The 17,615-nt window shown below is 44.1% G+C and overlaps 1 protein-coding gene across 4 annotated transcripts in view; it reads left to right on the top strand.

Moving 5' to 3' along the window:
• LOC143774992 (uncharacterized) overlaps nt 1-17,615 on the top strand; it is a 132,920-nt gene that overhangs the window by 72,381 nt on the left and 42,924 nt on the right. For all 4 annotated transcript variants that reach the window (XM_077262809.1, XM_077262820.1, XM_077262814.1 and 1 more), the window contains exons 3-4: nt 15,658-15,796; nt 17,225-17,346. In XM_077262809.1, coding sequence (XP_077118924.1) covers nt 15,658-15,796; nt 17,225-17,346 — 261 coding nt within the window. The remainder of the gene's footprint in view (nt 1-15,657; nt 15,797-17,224; nt 17,347-17,615) is intronic.

Here is a 17,615-nt window from a genome sequence, read left to right as displayed (position 1 = left end):
TCTGGTGTATTTATTTATTTATTTATTTATTTATTTATTTTTAGGTTCTGTCTCTTACATTTGAAGTGTACTTACAATAATAATTACAGACCTCTCCATTCTTTGTAGGTGGGAAAATGTGCAAAATCAGCAGTGTAACAGTACTTACTTTCCCCACTGTACAATGTTGGTATATCGCTTGTTATTACATTTTTTTTTCTGTTGCCGCTGGTGGAAAAACTGCCTTTCTGGTGTCTTGATTTTTTTTTTTCTTGTTGCACGATTTACCGATTGGATTAATTTATTTTATATTTTGATCGGACATGTACAAACACGGCGATGCCAAATACCATATATACTAGAGTAAACCGACCCAAATATAAGCCGAGGCACATAACTTTACCACAAAAAAACTGGGAAAACTTATTGACTCGAGTATAAGCCTGGTATGCATGGCCTCCTCATCCCTATCCTGGCACACATAGCCCCCTCATCCCTATCCTTGTATGCATGGTCCCCTCATCCCCTATCCTTGTATGCATGGTCCCCTCTTCCCCTATCCTGGTATGTATAGTCCCGTCATCCCTATCCTTGTATGCATGGCCCTCTCATCCCCCATCTTCGTTGGCATGGCCCTCTCATTCCCCATCCTGGTATGCATGACCCTCTCATTCCCCATCCTGGTATGCATGGCCCTCTCATTCCCCATCCTGGTATGCATGGCCCTCTCATTCCCCATCCTGGTATGCATGGCCCTCTCATTCCCCATCCTGGTATGCATGGCTCCCTCATCCCTATTCTAGTATTCATGCCCTCCTCATCCTCGTCCTCGTACTCATGGCCTCCTCATCCCCCATCCTGGTATGCATACCCCTGCATCAGAAAAACATTAAAAAAGCCATAAACCTTCCTACTTACCTTCCCTGTGCTCCCTCGCAACGTCCTGTTGTTATGCTTTTAGCTGATTTATGCTTGTAAACAGCACATGGCAATGACATCATGCGCTGCTTACAAGCAGAGTACAGCTGGCGGAAAATTCACTGCTCCCCGCGCTGGGACTATGGGCATGTGGAGCAGTGAATATTCATTGATCTTTAAGCAGCGGCTGGGCAATCACGTGTACCCGCAAGTAAAGAAAATGAATATTCACTGCTTTCCACACCCATGGGAGTTCCCTTAAGTAGGGCACACTTCAGAGCCCAGCAGCTGCAGGAAGCCTGCTTCTGTGGCTAACTGTCATGTTGGACGCTGTTCAGACCAGGTCGTTCGACAGACAGCGGTAATTCCGCTTTTGACCACTATGTGCTCATTGGCTTCGGCTAGATTTATCTAGCTGGTCCGGGGTTAATTTACCTGATGCTCGGATTGGAAGCTGGGCCATGCCCATTGCCTTTAAATAGTTCTCCTGAACATTGGGCGTCGCCGATTATAGCTTCTGTCTTGTGCGTTGTTATCTCGGTCTGGAGTGGTGAGCTAGTAGTTGGAGTATCGTTGCTAGTGGTGTATTTCCCTTTGTCTTATTTACTCCTTCCTGTATTTGTATTTATTTTGCCCTGCGCATTTATAGTGTATTCCTGAGTAACTGCGGCGTGGTGTATATTTTCCGTTATCCTTGTCTGTTCTTACTGTGGATATTGGTGTATGATCTTTTCACTGGGTGGTCTGCGGTGGTTTCAGCCTAGGGTTGAAACAGGAGACAGGGCGAGGGTCGAGGCCTAGACATGCACACCATCAGTGTAAACTCTAGGTAGAGGGTCAGTCAGGATTTCCCTAGTCTGAGGGAAATAGCAGGGGCCCGGGTTATTAGCTCTTGCCCACCTAGTCTCCCCGTGACATTATAATCGGCCTTAAAAAAAAAAAAAAAAAAAGGGCTTCTTTTTTTTGTTTTGTCATGGATCCCATGACTTCCATAACCCGCCAGTTGGAGGCGCTGTCCCTACAGGTCACTGAGTTGAGGTGGGCAGTGCAGCAACAAGGACTAGCAGTATCTAATGTGCAAGCTGGAGCGACAGGTAGAGTTGCTGAGCCTAAGTTTCCTTTGCCTGAAAAATTTGCTGGGGAACGCAGTAAATTTGTTTCTTTTCGTGAAGCTTGCAAACTATATTTCCGCATGCGCCCGATCTCCTCGGGTAATGAGGCTCAGCGTGTGGGCCTTGTGTTGTCATTGTTAAGCGGGGATCCCCAAGCATGGGCGTTTTCTTTGCCATCTGATTCTGCTGCATTTGACTCTGTGGAGAGTTTTTTTTCCTTTCTTGTAAATATTTACGATGAGCCAGACAGAATGGCTCTAGCAGAATCTAAGATACGCACTATTCGCCAGGGGGAGCGAGTTGCAGAGGATTACTGTTCTGAATTTCGTCGCTGGGCGATCGATACACAGTGGAATGATCCAGCGCTGCGGAGTCAGCTTATTCATGGGGTTTCTGGAAGGGGTAAAAAAGCCCTTCTGATGTACGACACTCCTACTTCTCTAGATTCCTGCTATGAGTCTGGTTGTCCGCATTGATCGCCATTTGCATCAGGGGGAGCATGAGACACCGCCTATGGGAGAGGGTTTAGGTTCACGTGTGGTTGCTGCAGGTGAGCCCACGGAGCCTATGCAAATCGCAGGGGTGTCACATGTGAAGCGTCGAGCCCCTGAGCTCAGGAAGCAGGGAGCCTGTTTTTACTGCGGTAAGACTGGTCATTTTATTAACATCTGTCCTCTACTGTCTAAGAAAAATGCAACGGCGGAAAACTTCTAAGCTCAGAGTGTGTGGAGGAGACCAATCTGAGCTTATGTATATCCTCCATGGAGGTTTCTCAATGCATGCTCCCTGCTAAGGTTATAATCGCTGGCAGTGAGCTGCCAATTACTGTGTTTGTGGATAGTGGTTCAGCCACAAATCTCATTGAAGAGGAGTTTGCGCGCACAGCAGGTTTTAGGATTGAAAAACTGCCTCATCCTCTCTGCGTGGTCACCATCAATGCTGCTCCTCTCTCACAGGGGGAGATTACTGAATTTGTGGCTGAGGTGAAACTCCACATTGGGGTTCTACATTCCGAGCAGGTTACATGTAAGGTGCTCAGGAATCTTCCTGCTCAGGTGGTTTTGGGTTTTCCATGGTTGTCTATGCGCAACCCGGTAATTGACTGGAAAACTCAGGGCATAATTCAGTGGAGTGAATTCTGCCAGGAGAATTGCCTGGCCACATGTGTGTCTGCTGTGACTTCAAGCGTTCCGGAGTCACTTCTGGATTTTGTGGATGTGTTCTCTGAGAAGGGTTGTTCAGAGTTGCCGCCACATCGCCCCTATGACTGTACTATCAGATTTAAACCAGGGGCCAAATTGCCTAAAGCAAGGATGTTTAACTTCTCCGGTCCGGAGAGACAAGCATTAGGCTATGTTCACACGCTGCGGTTTTTGCTGCGGATCCGCAGCGGATTTGCAGCTGCGGATCCGCAGACGTTTTCCATGCAGGGTACAGTACAATGTTACCCTATGGAAAACCAAATCCGCTGTGCCCACTTTCCTTTTTTCCGCTTGAAAATCCGCACAGATTTTCTGCGGAAAAAAAGAAGTAGCATGTCACTTCTTTCTGCGGATTCCGCAACTGTTTTCCACCTGCACCAATAGGAAAGTGCAGTTGGAAACCCGCAGTGGAATCCGCAGGAGAAACCGCACAGAAAACCACAGGGAAATCCACCGCGGTTTTGCACTGCGGGTTTTCTCAAATCAGGACCTGAAAAATCCGCAGAAAAAAAAAGGATGGTATGAACAAGGCCTTAAAGGATTACATTGCTGAAAGTTTGAGCAAAGGGCACATCAGGCTTTCATCCTCGCCTGTGGCAGCAGGGTTCTTCTTCGTGAAGAAGAAAGATGGCGGATTACGCCCGTGTTTGGATTTCAGGGAATTAAATCAGATTACGGTTCGTGATCCATACCCTATGCCACTAATACCAGATTTGTTCAACGAGGTGGCAGGTGCTAAGTGGTTTACCAAGCTTGACCTCAGGGGGGCGTACAACCTCATAAGAGTCCGTCAAGGTGATGAGTGGAAGACGGCTTTTAATACCCCTGAGGGTTTATTTTGAAAATTTGGTGATGCCATTTGGGTTGACTAACGCACCTGCAGTGTTCCAACATTTCATTAACCCCTTTCTGTCATTAGACGTACTATTCCGTCCATGTGGGGTGGGCCCTACTTCCCAAGGACGGAATAGTACGTCCAGCACGATCGGCCGCACTCACGGGGGGAGCGCGGCCGATCGCGGCCGGGTGTCAGCTGACTATCGCAGCTGACATCCGGCACTATGTGCCAGGAGCGGTCACGGACCGCTCCCGGCACATTAACCCCCGGCACACCGCGATCAAACATGATCGCGATGTGCCGGCGGTGCAGGGAAGCATCGCGCAGGGAGGGGGCTCCCTGCGTGCTTCCCTGAGACCCCCGCAGCAACGCGATGTGATCGCGTTGCTGCGAGGGTCTTACCTCCCTCCCTGCCTGCTCCAGACCCGGATCCAAGATGGCCGCGGATCCGGGTCCTGCAGGGAGGGAGGTGGCTTCACAGAAGCCTGCTCAGAGCAGGCACTGTGAAGCAGCCTGCACTTCTCTCAGATCGGTGATCTGTCAGAGTGCTATGCAAACTGGCAGATCACCGATCTGTATTGTCCCCCCCCTGGGGCAAAGTAAAAAAGTTTAAAAAAAAATTTCCAAATGTGTAAAAAAAAAATAAAAAAAAATATTCCAAAATAATGAAAAAAAAATATATATATTATTCCCATAAATACATTTCTTTATCTAAATAATAAAAAAAAACAATAAAAGTACACATATTTAGTATCGCCGCGTCCGTAACGACCCGACCTATAAAACTGGCCCACTAGTTAACCCCTTCAGTAAACACCGTAAGAAAAAAAAAAAAAAAACGAGGCAAAAAACAACGCTTTATTATCATACCGCCGAACAAAAAGTGGAATAACACGCGATCAAAAAGACAGATATAAATAACCATGGTACCGCTGAAAGCGTCATCTTGTCCTGCAAATAACGAGCCACCATACAGCATGATCAGCAAAAAAATAAAAAAGTTATAGTCCTGAGAATAAAGCGATGCAAAAATAATTATTTTTTCCATAAAATAGTTTTTATCGTATAAAAGCGCCAAAACATTAAAAAATAATATAAATGAGGTATCGCTGTAATCGTACTGACCCGACGAATAAAACTGCTTTATCAATTTTACCAAACGCGGAACGGTATAAACGCCTCCCCCAAAAGAAATTCATGAATAGCTGGTTTTTGGTCATTCTGCCTCACAAAAATCGGAATAAAAAGCGATCAAAAAATGTGACGTGCCCAAAAATGTTACCAATAAAAACGTCAACTCGTCCCGCAAATAACAAGACCTCACATGACTCTGTGGACCAAAATATGGAAAATTTATAGCTCTCAAAATGTGGTAACGCAAAAAATATTTTTGCAATAAAAAGCGTCTTTCAGTGTGTGACGGCTGGCAATCATAAAAATCCGCTAAAAAACTCGCTATAAAAGTAAATCAAACCCCCCTTCATCACCCCCTTAGTTAGGGAAAAATAAAAAAAATGTATTTATTTCCATTTTCCCATTAGGGCTAGGGTTAGGGCAAGGGTTGGGGCTAGGGTTAAGGCTACAGTTAGGGTTGGGGCTAAACTTAGGGTTAGGGTTGGGGCTAAAGTTACGGTTAGGGTTTAGATTACATTTACGGTTGGGAATAGGGTTGGGATTAGGGTTAGGGGTGTGTCAAGGTTAGAGGTGTGGTTAGGGTTACTGTTGAGATTAGGGTTAGGGGTGTGTTTGGATTAGGGTTTCAGTTATAATTGGGGGTTTTCCACTGTTTCGGCACATCAGGGGCTCTCCAAACGCGACATGGCGTCCGATCTCAATTCCAGCCAATTCTGCGTTGAAAAAGTAAAACAGTGCTCCTTCCCTTCCGAGCTCTCCCGTGTGCCCAAACAGGGGTTTACCCCAACATATGGGGTGTCAGCGTACTCAGGACAAATAGGACAACAACCTTTGGGGTCCAATTTCTCCTGTTACCCCTGGAAAAATACAAAACGGGGCTAAAAAATAATTTTTGTGGGGGAAAAAAAAAGATTTTTTATTTTCACGGCTCTGCGTTATAAACTGTAGTGAAACACTTGGGGGTTCAAAGTTCTTACAACACATCTAGATAAGTTCCTTGGGGGGTCTAGTTTCCAAAATGGGGTCACTTGTGCGGGACTTCTACTGTTTAGGTACATTAGGGGCTCTGCAAACGCGATGTGACGCCTGCAGACCATTCCATCTAAGTCTGCATTCCAAATGGCGCTCCTTCCCTTCCGAGCCCTTCCATGCGTCCAAACGGTGGTTCCCCCCCACATATGGGGTATCAGCGCACTCAGGACAAATTGGACAACAACTTTTGGGGTCCAATTTCTCCTGTTACCCTCGGGAAAATACAAAACTGGGGGCTAAAAAATAATTTTTGTGGGAAAAAAATTTTGTTTTATTTTTACGGCTCTGCATTATAAACTTCTGTGAAGCCCTTGGTGGGTCAAAGCGCTCACCACACATCTAGATAAGTTCCTTAGGGGGTCTACTTTCCAACATGGTGTCACTTGTGGGGGGTTTCTACTGTTTAGGTACATTAGGGGCTCTGCAAACGCAATGTGATGCCTGCAGACCATTCCATCTAAGTCTGCATTCCAAATGGCGCTCCTTCCTTTCCGAGCCCTTCCATGCGTCCAAACGGTGGTTCCCCCCCACATATGGGGTATCAGCGCACTCAGGACAAATTGGACAACAACTTTTGGGGTCCAATTTCTCCTGTTACCCTCGGGAAAATACAAAACTGGGGGCTAAAAAATAATTTTTGTGGGAAAAAATTTTTGTTTTATTTTTACGGCTCTGCATTATAAACTTCTGTGAAGCCCTTGGTGGGTCAAAGTGCTCACCACACATCTAGATAAGTTCCTTAGGGGGTCTACTTTCCAACATGGTGTCACTTGTGGGGGGTTTCTACTGTTTAGGTACATTAGGGGCTCTGCAAACGCAATGTGACACCTGCAGACCATTCCATCTAAGTCTGCATTCCAAATGACGCTCCTTCCTTTCCGAGCCCTCCCATGCGCCCAAACAGTGGTTCTCCCCACATATGGTGTATCATCGCACTCAGGACAACTTGGACAACAAATTTTGGGGTCCAATTTCTCCTGCTACCCTCGGGAAAATACAAAACTGGGGGCTAAAAAAATAATTTTTGTGGGAAAAAATTTTTGTTTTATTTTTACGGCTCTGCATTATAAACTTCTGTGAAGCCCTTGGTGGGTCAAAGCGCTCAAAACACATATAGATAAGTTCCTTAGGGGGTCTACTTTCCAAAATGGTGTCACTTGTGGGGGGTTTCAATGTTTAGGCACATCAGTGGCTCTTCAAACGCAACATGGCGTCCCATCTCAATTCCTGTCAATTTTGCATTGAAAAGTAAAACGGCGCTCCTTCCCTTCTGAGGTCTCCCATGCGCCCAAACAGTGGTTTACCCCCACATATGGGGTATCAGCGTACTCAGGACAAATTGTACAACAACTTTTGGGGTCCAATTTCTTCTCTTACCCTTGGGAAAATAAAAAATTGGGGGTGAAAAGATAATTTTTGTGAAAAAATATGATTTTTTATTTTTACGGTTCTGCATTATAAACTTCTGTGAAGCACTTGGTGGGTCAAAGTGCTCACCACACCTCTAGATAAGTTCCTTAGGGGGTCTACTTTCCAAAATGGTGTCACTTGTGGGGGGGTTCAATGTTTAGGCACATCAGGGGCTCCCCAAACGCAACATGGCGTCCCATCTCAATTCCAGTCAATTTTGCATTGAAAAGTCAAATGGCGCTCCTTCGCTTCCGAGCTCTGTCATGCGCCCAAACAGTGGTTTACCCCCACATATGGGGTATCGGCGTACTCAGGACAAATTGTACAACAACTTTTGGGGTCCATTTTCTCCTGTTACCCTTGGTAAAATAAAACAAATTGGAGCTGAAGTAAATTTTTTGTGAAAAAAAGTTAAATGTTCATTTTTATTTAAACATTCCAAAAATTCCTGTGAAGCACCAGAAGGGTTAATAAACTTCTTGAATATGGTTTTGAGCACCTTGAGGGGTTCAGTTTTTAGAAAATACCCAAGTGTGACACCATTCTATCATATAGACCCCTCAAAATGACTTCAAATGAGATGTGGTCCCTAAAAAAAAATGGTGTTGTAAAAATGAGAAATTGCTGGTCAACTTTTAACCCTTATAACTCCCTAACAAAAAAAAATTTTGGTTCCAAAATTGTGCTGATGTAAAGTAGACATGTGGGAAATGTTACTTATTAAGTATTTTGTGTGACATATCTCTGTGATTTAATTGCATAAAAATTCAAAGTTGGAAAATTGCGAAATTTTCTAAATTTTCGCCAAATTTCCGTTTTTTTCACAAATAAACGCAGGTACTATCACAGAATTTTTACCACTATCATGAAGTACAATATGTCACGAGAAAACAATGTCAGAATCACCAGGATCCGTTGAAGCGTTCCAGAGTTATAACCTCATAAAGGGACAGTGGTCAGAATTGTAAAAATTGGCCCGGTCCATAACGTGCAAACCACCCTTGGGGGTGAAGGGGTTAATGATGTGTTCTCGCATGTTTTGGGGAAATTCGTTATCGTGTACCTTGATGACATTCTTATATATTCTTGCGACCGTGATACTCATTTAGATCATGTAAATGCACAGATGATTGGCCTCGGGGAGACCAAAACATCCAACACCGCGGAGACACCATCACGTGTTTCTCAACGCAGTGATCCAGAACACTGCCCCCATCCCTTATGGGAAATATGCAAATGCATGTATGATCACTGCGTTGAGAAACACGTGATGGTGTCTCCGCGGTGTTGGATGTTTTGGTCTCCCCGAGGCCAATCATCTGTGCCTTTACAGACTTTTACTAGGCACTGCTCCTAATAGCCAGATTCCTACTCCACACTGATGAGGGGTAAACACCCCGCAACAGCTATCTGTGGATGGATACCATGCTTGGCATAGGTGGTTTTCCTGTATTGGATGTTTTCCTTTATTGGATGCTGCCCTTCCCGTGGTTGTTCCTTCCCGGTGAAAGGCCTGGCTATTCACTGCTTGCGTTGAGAAACACGTGATGGTGTCTCCGCAGATATCCTACACTCATTTAGATCATGTCAGGCAGGTGTTACAGCTTCTCAGAGAATAAGCTGTATGCTAAACTTGAGAAATGTGTATTTTCTGTTCAAGAGTTGCCTTTCTTGGGTTATATTGTGTCTGCTTCTGGTTTTAAAATGGACGCCGCTAAGGTGCAAGCGGTGCTACATTGGGAACGGCCTGATAACCTGAAAGCACTTCAGCGGTTCCTTGGGTTTTCTAACTACTATAGGAAATTTATCAAGGATTTTTCCATCATTGCTAAACCGCTAACTGACATGACTAAAAAGGGTACCAATTTCTCCGTTTGGCCTGAGGCTGCTGTGTGCGCATTTGAGTTTCTTAAGAACAGTTTTGTTTCAGCCCCCATTCTTGTGCAGCCAGACGTATCAAAACCCTTTGTTCTGGAAGTCGATGCGTCTGAGGTTGTTGTGGGGGCGGTACTATCACAAGGCTCATCTTTGAGTGATTTGCGTCCATGCACCTATTTCTCCAAGAAACTGTCGTCCGCCGAACGTAACTACGATATCGGCAACAGGGAGTTGTTGGCAATCAAGTTGGCCTTTGAGGAATGGCGACACTTCTTGGAGGGGTCGGCACATCAGGTTACTGTTATTACCGACCATAAGAATCTGCTGTATTTGGAGTCAGCCAAGCGTCTGTCCCGCAGGCAGGCTCGCTGGGCATTGTTTTTCACACGGTTCAGTTTTGTTGTCACTTACAGACCGGGGTCTAAAAACACTAAGGCGGATGCTCTGTCCAGGTGTTTTCCGGTGGGAAAACCTCGGGAGGATCCAGTACCCATCCTCCAAAAGGGTGTTGTGTTTTCGGCTCTCACTACCGAGGTTGAGGCTGAGATTGCCGAGGCTCAGGAGGAGGTACCATCTGAGCTTCCCATCAACAAATCTTTTGTACCGCTTCATCTCCGCTTAAAGGTTTTGGCGGAGCATCATGATGCTGTCCTAGCTGGCCACTCAGGGGTTAGAGGTACCTTGGAGTTGGTGTCACGTCGGTTTTGGTGGCCCAAGATCCGACAGGAAGTGGTCTCATACGTGTCAGCTTGTACCACGTGCGCTAGGGCTAAGACGCCCCGCTCCAGTCCTGTTGGCATACTACTTCCTCTTGAGGTACCTAGTAAACCATGGACGGAAATCTCCATGGATTTCATCACTGATTTGCCCTCCTCAGCTGGGAACATGGTCATCTTGGTGATTGTTGATCGGTTTTCAAAAATGTCGCACTTTGTGTCTTTTCCTTCGTTGCCTAACGCTAAGACTGGCTCAGGTATTTGTGCAGGAGGTGTTCAGACTTCATGGGGTTCCATCTGACATCGTGTCTGATAGGGGTACTCAGTTTGTGGCAAAATTTTGGAAAGCATTTTGCTCACGGCTGGGGATCAAGTTGTCTCATTGTTCGGCGTTTCATCCTCAGTCAAATGGTCAGACTGAGCGTATGAACCAAAATTTGGAACAGTACTTACGCTGCTTTGTCTCTGATAACCAGGAGGAGTGGTCTACCTTTCTTCCTTTGGCTAAGTTTGCCATCAATAATCACCGCCAGGAGTCATCTGGGGAGTCTCCGTTTTTTTGTGTTTACGGGCTACATCCTCAATTTTGTACTTTGAGTCAGAGGGGCTCTTCCGGCGTTCCGGAGAAGGACCAGTTAGGAGCACAATTGTCATCAGTCTGGAGGAGAGTTAAACAGCGCCTGTTGAGTGTGGGTGCTAGGTACAAACGTGTGGCTGACAGTAGGCGTGTGCCAGGTCCGGACCTGAGTGTGGATGACTGTGTGTGGTTATCCACAAAAAACATAAGACTCAAAATACCATCCCTTAAATTGGGTCCACGGTTTATTGGTCCATTTAGGGTCACCGCCGTCATTAACCCAGTAGCGTACCGATTGGAGCTTCCTACGGTGTATAAGATACACAACGTGTTCCACAGGTCTCTTTTAAAGAAGGTGGTGGGTTCTGTGGACGCGGCGCCTATGCCACCTCCAGTCTTGGTGGATGGTAATTTGGAATTTGAAGTCTCCAAGGTGGTTGACTCTCGTGTAGTGCGCTGCACTTTACAGTACTTAGTACACTGGCGTGGTTATGGGCCTGAGGAGAGGTCCTGGGTACCAGCCTCGGACATTCATGCGGATCGGCTGGTCAGGTTTTTTCACCGTCGCCATCCGGACAAGCCGGGTCCTATAAGCCGTGAGGGCCCTGGGGTCCCTCGTAGAAGGCGGGGTACTGTTATGTCGGACGCTGTTCAGACCAGGTCGTTCGACAGACAGCGGTAATTCCGCTTTTGACCACTATGTGCTCATTGGCGACGGCTAGATTTATCTAGCTGGTCCGGGGTTAATTTACCTGATGCTCAGATTGGAAGCTGGGCCATGCCCATTGCCTTTAAATAGTTCTCCTGAACATTGGGCGTCGCCGATTATAGCTTCTGTCTTGTGCGTTGTTATCTCGGACTGGAGTGGTGAGCTAGTAGTTGGAGTATCGTTGCTAGTGGTGTATTTCCCTTTGTCTTATTTACTCCTTCCTGTATTTGTATTTATTTTGCCCTGCGCATTTATAGTGTATTCCTGAGTGACTGCGGTGTGGTGTATATTTTCCGTTATCCTTGTCTGTTCTTACTGTGGGTATTGGTGTGTGATCTTTTCACTGGGTGGTGGGCGGTGGTTTCAGCCTAGGGTTGAAACAGGAGACAGGGCGAGGGTCGAGGCCTAGACATGCACACCCATCAGGGTAAACTCTAGGTAGAGGGTCAGTCAGGATTTCCCTAGTCTGAGGGAAATAGCAGGGGCCCGGGTTATTAGCTCTTGCCCACCTAGTCTCCCCGTGACACTAACTGCGTGTCCGCTATTAAAGATCAATGAATATCCACTGCTCTTCACTCCCATGGCCATGGAGAGCAGTGAATATTCATTTCTCTTTAGCAACGGGCACAGGTGTTAGCCGCAGTAACCGGCTCCTGCCTCTGTGACCCGGTGCTTCACCGCTGCCGCTCCCCCACCTCCTCATCCAGGGCAGGTACATCCGGGCTAGTGGGACCCTCACTCGAGTATAAGCTGAGGGGGGGGGGGGCGTTTTCAGCATAAAAATAATGTTCTGAAAAACTCAGCTTATATACGATATGTATCTTTTTTATTTCTTAATTTTTAATGGAGGGGAAAAGAAGGGTGATTTGAATATATATATATATATATATATATATATATATATATATATATATATATATATATATATATATATATATATATATATATATATATTATATATACAGCATTGTTACATTTTAAAGCTTCTAGCCCCTGGGAAACTTTTGCTTTTTGCTCAATCTACCCCTCTTGTGTGGGTGTACTGCATGTTATTCCATTGCAAACATATTAAGTGGAAAGTCACATGTTTCAGTGTTTTTTCCACTATGGAAATCTATAGGTATGTACAGGCTGATCGTAGCCCATGGGAGTGCAGAGCGGTGAATATTCATTCCCTTAAGTAGGGCACACTTCAGAGCCCAGCCGCTGCAGGAAGCCTGCTTCTGTGGCTAACAGCGTGTCCGCTATTAAAGATCAATGAATATTCACTGCTCTTCACTCCCATGGCCGTGGAGAGCAGTGAATATTCATTTCTCTTTAGCAGCGAGCCCAGGTGTTAGGGTACTGTCACACAGTGGCACTTTGGTCGCTACAACGGCACGATCCGTGACGTTCCAGCGATATAGTTACGATATCGCTGTGTCTGACACGCTACTGCGATCAGGGATCCCGCTGAGAATCGTACGTCGTAGCAGATCGTTTGAAACTTTATTTCGTCGTCAAGTGTCCCGCTGTGGCGGCATGATCGCAGCGTGTAACAAAGGTGTGCACGATATTCCCAATGTCCCGTATGACTTCTACATCGCAACTACATCATGAAATTATCGCTCCAGCGCCGTGCATTGCAAAGTGTGACCGCAGTCTACGACGCTGGAGCGATAATCAAGCGACGCTGCAACGTCACGGATCGTGCCGTCGGAGCGATCAATGTGCCACTGTGTGACAGTACCCTTAGCCTCACTAACCGGCTCCTGCCTCTGTGACCTGGTGCTCCACCGCTGCCGCTCCCCCACCGCCTCATCCACAGCAGGTACATCCGGGCTATAAGACGCACCCCCCCCCCCCATTTTCCTCCAAATTTTTGGAGGAAAAAAGTGCGTCTTATAGTCCTGAAAAAATGATAAGCGGGACCCTCACTCGAGTATAAGCTGAGGGGGGGTCTTTTTCAGCATAAAAATAATGTTCTGAAAAACTCAGCATATATACGATATGTATCTTATTTATTTCTTATTTTTCAATGGAGGGGAAAAGAAGGGTGATTTGAATATAATATAATATATATATATATATATATATATATATATATATATATATATATATATATATATATATATATATATATATATATATATATATATATATATATATATATATATACAGGTCCTTCTCAAAAAATTAGCATATAGTGTTAAATTTCATTATTTACCATAATGTAATGATTACAATTAAACTTTCATATACTATAGATTCATTATCCACCAACTGAAATTTGTCAGGTCTTTTATTGTTTTAATACTGATAATTTTGGCATACAACTCCTGATAACCCAAAAAACCTGTCTCAATAAATTAGCATATCAAGAAAAGGTTCTCTAAATGACCTATTACCCTAATCTTCTGAATCAACTAATTAACTCTAAACACATGCAAAAGATACCTGAGGCTTTTAAAAACTCCCTGCCTGGTTCATTACTCAAAACCCCCATCATGGGTAAGACTAGCGACCTGACAGATGTCAAGAAGGCCATCATTGACACCCTCAAGCAAGAGGGTAAGACCCAGAAAGAAATTTCTCAACAAATAGGCTGTTCCCAGAGTGCTGTATCAAGGCACCTCAATGGTAAGTCTGTTGGAAGGAAACAATGTGGCAGAAAACGCTGTACAACGAGAAGAGGTGACCGGAACCTGAGGAAGCAGTGGACTGAGTCTGGTGTGGAAACATCCAGAGCCACCGTGCACAGGCGTGTGCAGGAAATGGGCTACAGGTGCCGCATTCCCCAGGTAAAGCCACTTTTGAACCATAAACAGCGGCAGAAGCGCCTGACCTGGGCTACAGAGAAGCAGCACTGGACTGTTGCTAAGTGGTCCCAAGTACTTTTTTCTGATGAAAGCAAATTTTGCATGTCATTCGGAAATCAAGGTGCCAGAGTCTGGAGGAAGACTGGGGAGAAGGAAATGCCAAAATGCCTGAAGTCCAGTGTCAAGTACCCACAGTCAGTGATGGTGTGGGGTGCCATGTCAGCTGCTGGTGTTGGTCCACTGTGTTTCATCAAGGGCAGGGTCAATGCAGCTAGCTATCAGGAGATTTTGGAGCACTTCATGCTTCCATCGGCTGAAATGCTTTATGGAGATGAAGATTTCATTTTTCAGCACGACCTGGCACCTGCTCACAGTGCCAAAACCACTGGTAAATGGTTTACTGACCATGGTATTACTGTGCTCAATTGGCCTGCCAACTCTCCTGACCTGAACCCCATAGAGAATCTGTGGGATATTGTGAAGAGAAAGTTGAGAGACGCAAGACCCAACACTCTGGATGAGCTTAAGGCCGCTATTGAAGCATCCTGGGCCTCCATAACATCTCAGCAGTGTCACAGGCTGATTGCCTCCATGCCATGCCGCATTGAAGCAGTCATTTCTGCCAAAGGATTCCCGACCAAGTATTGAGTGCATAACTGAACATTATTATTTGATGTTTTTTTTGTTTGGTATTAAAAAACACTTTTATTTGATTGGTCGGGTGAAATATGCTAATTTATTGAGACAGGTTTTTTGGGTTATCAGGAGTTGTATGCCAAAATCATCAGTATTAAAACAATAAAAGACCTGACAAATTTCAGTTGGTGGATAATGAATCTATAGTATATGAAAGTTTAATTGTAATCATTACATTATGGTAAATAATGAAATTTAACACTATATGCTAATTTTTTGAGAAGGACCTGTATGTGTGTATATATATATATATATATATATATATATATATATATATATATATATATATATATATATATATATATATATATATATATATATATATATATATATATATATATATATATAGCATTGTTACATTTTAAAGCTTCTAGCCCCTGGGAAACCTTTTCTATTTGCTCAATCTACCCCTCTTGCGTGGGTGTACTGCATGCAATAATTCCATTGCAAACATATCAAGTGGAAAGTCACATGTTTCAGTGTTTTTTCCACTATGAAAATCTATAGGGTATGTACAGGCTGATAATAGCCCATGCAAAGATTTTTGCCTATTCCAAAGGGTTACTTGCTCTTTTTGAATTTTGATTATCTCATTCATTCTATTTCCAAATGTATATTAATATTTTATGTTAGTATTCTCCTTCTGGTGTATTGTTAGATCCAAAGGCTCCAGAGACCTACCCTTCATGTAGATGCTTTTCTTTATAATGATGACGCAGTTGACTCGTTATGTGAAGATGGAAAGATGAGCCGTAATTACTGTATGTCGTGTGGTTCTACAAAAACAGCTCCATTAGGTGAGTACACTAGCTGCAATGTGGAGAACTAAAGCCTGACTCTACACCAGGAAACTATAGTTAAAGGGGCTGTCTGGGCATATAATATTGATATTAATCCTCTGCGATTTGAGGATTCACAAGTCTACAGACACATAGTGACTGCAAACTTGTACCCTAAGGTCGCAAAATCTCTTTTAAAGACTTTTTTGGCTCTAAATACCCCCAAAATTCTAGCACATTTAATTTGATAAATGTGCCCCACTGAGCATATTATGAACATCTACGTAGGATAAATTTACATGTGTACAATCATTAGAAGTTTAGCGTTTATTACTGCTTGAAAAACTGAAAGAAATGAACTGGAACATAAGTTGTTATACATGCAACATGTAGGGGCATGTTCACACTGGCCGTTAAACAGACACAATCTAAGAGACCATCCCAACTGGGTACACCTTGGCTGTGGCGGGATGTCTTAGGTTTTTTTTACCTTAAATAAAAAACTGTGTTTACTAAGTACCCCATGTTATTTATATGCACTATTGCATTTTCCTTGCTTATAACAGGGTACATGTTAATTTTGTTTCTATCTTGGGTTACATTACTTTTTAATAAAACTTAAAAGGGCAATAGTAATATTGTAATCATGTTAAAAATGTAGGATCTGATTCATCAAACCGATTTCAACTGCGACATTTCAAGCAGTGTTACTCTAGAAAAGAAAGTTTTGCGTAATGCGAAGTTTTGCTGAAATCTTGCACCTTTTGGTGTTTTTGCAGTAGTCCCGGCAAGGTCCACCAATTTTTATTTTTTTTTTAAACAATTTATGCCTGACAGGAGTGGCATACATTACTACAGAAATGTGCTGTAGTCCCTGACTAGAGTTATATTTCTGGCAGTGGCGCAGATCAAAGATGCGCTCAGTTCATCCAGACTGGCGTGAAAACTGCCAACCTTAATGAATCGAGGCCAAAGTCTTTGTGCCAGAGTCTTTTAATGAAGGTGACAAGTTTAAGGGGTTGACATCTTTTAAGCTACAAATCTGCAGCCACTGCCGACTTGTGAATCTTCATTGCACGTGCTGCGTGCTATGAGAATTTTCCAGTGCCGGCCAGCAACGTGAGCGAGCAAGTATGCGATATGCACAATTTTCCAGGACATTTCAGCCAGATGTAAGCGACCTCCCGCAATGGAAGTGAGTTGAATGTGGCCGGGAGTATGCATGTCACATTATCTCTTGGCACCAGATAATCCTCAGCACATAATGTGTGTGATGTGAGGATTCACAAGTCTGCAGTCGCATAGAGTAACTGCAGACTTGTAGCTTAAGTACAGACAACCTCTTTAAGGGCTATCCAGTGCATACAGCTGCAGTTTCATAGATACAATATTATTAATATTTTAGTACCTTATGAGTCACTGACTACCTTATACTTATATTTCCAGACTTTCTTTCCCATTCTTTCTCAATTTTGGAGCTCAGATTTCTTTTTCACCATGTATTACCCGATCTGAGTGGGAAGACAGTATTAGATGTGGGCTCAAGGCTTGGAGCAGTCCTGTATGCGGTAAGACATGAGATTACTTGAGTGTTTCAGTCTTGGAATAATCTGACATATGCCTTGTTGATCACAAGAGCAATGTGCTATCACTTATTTTAGTGGGGAAATCCTTTTAGAACTTATTTTCAGTAAATTCTAAGAAATATAGCTATGGCTGTATCCCACCAACCCCAATAATAGTTGTCCTGTAAATTAATTCCATAATTATTAACGAGGAGCTGTCACTTAAAACGAATGCGTTAAATACCTTGTAAAAAAATCCCCTAGTTCCCTTG

This window comes from Ranitomeya variabilis, chromosome 1, assembly GCF_051348905.1.
Source record: "Ranitomeya variabilis isolate aRanVar5 chromosome 1, aRanVar5.hap1, whole genome shotgun sequence".
NCBI classification, from domain to species: domain Eukaryota; kingdom Metazoa; phylum Chordata; class Amphibia; order Anura; family Dendrobatidae; genus Ranitomeya; species Ranitomeya variabilis.
Note: the sequence above shows the minus strand (reverse complement) of the source record. Positions and strands in the feature narration are given on the sequence as shown.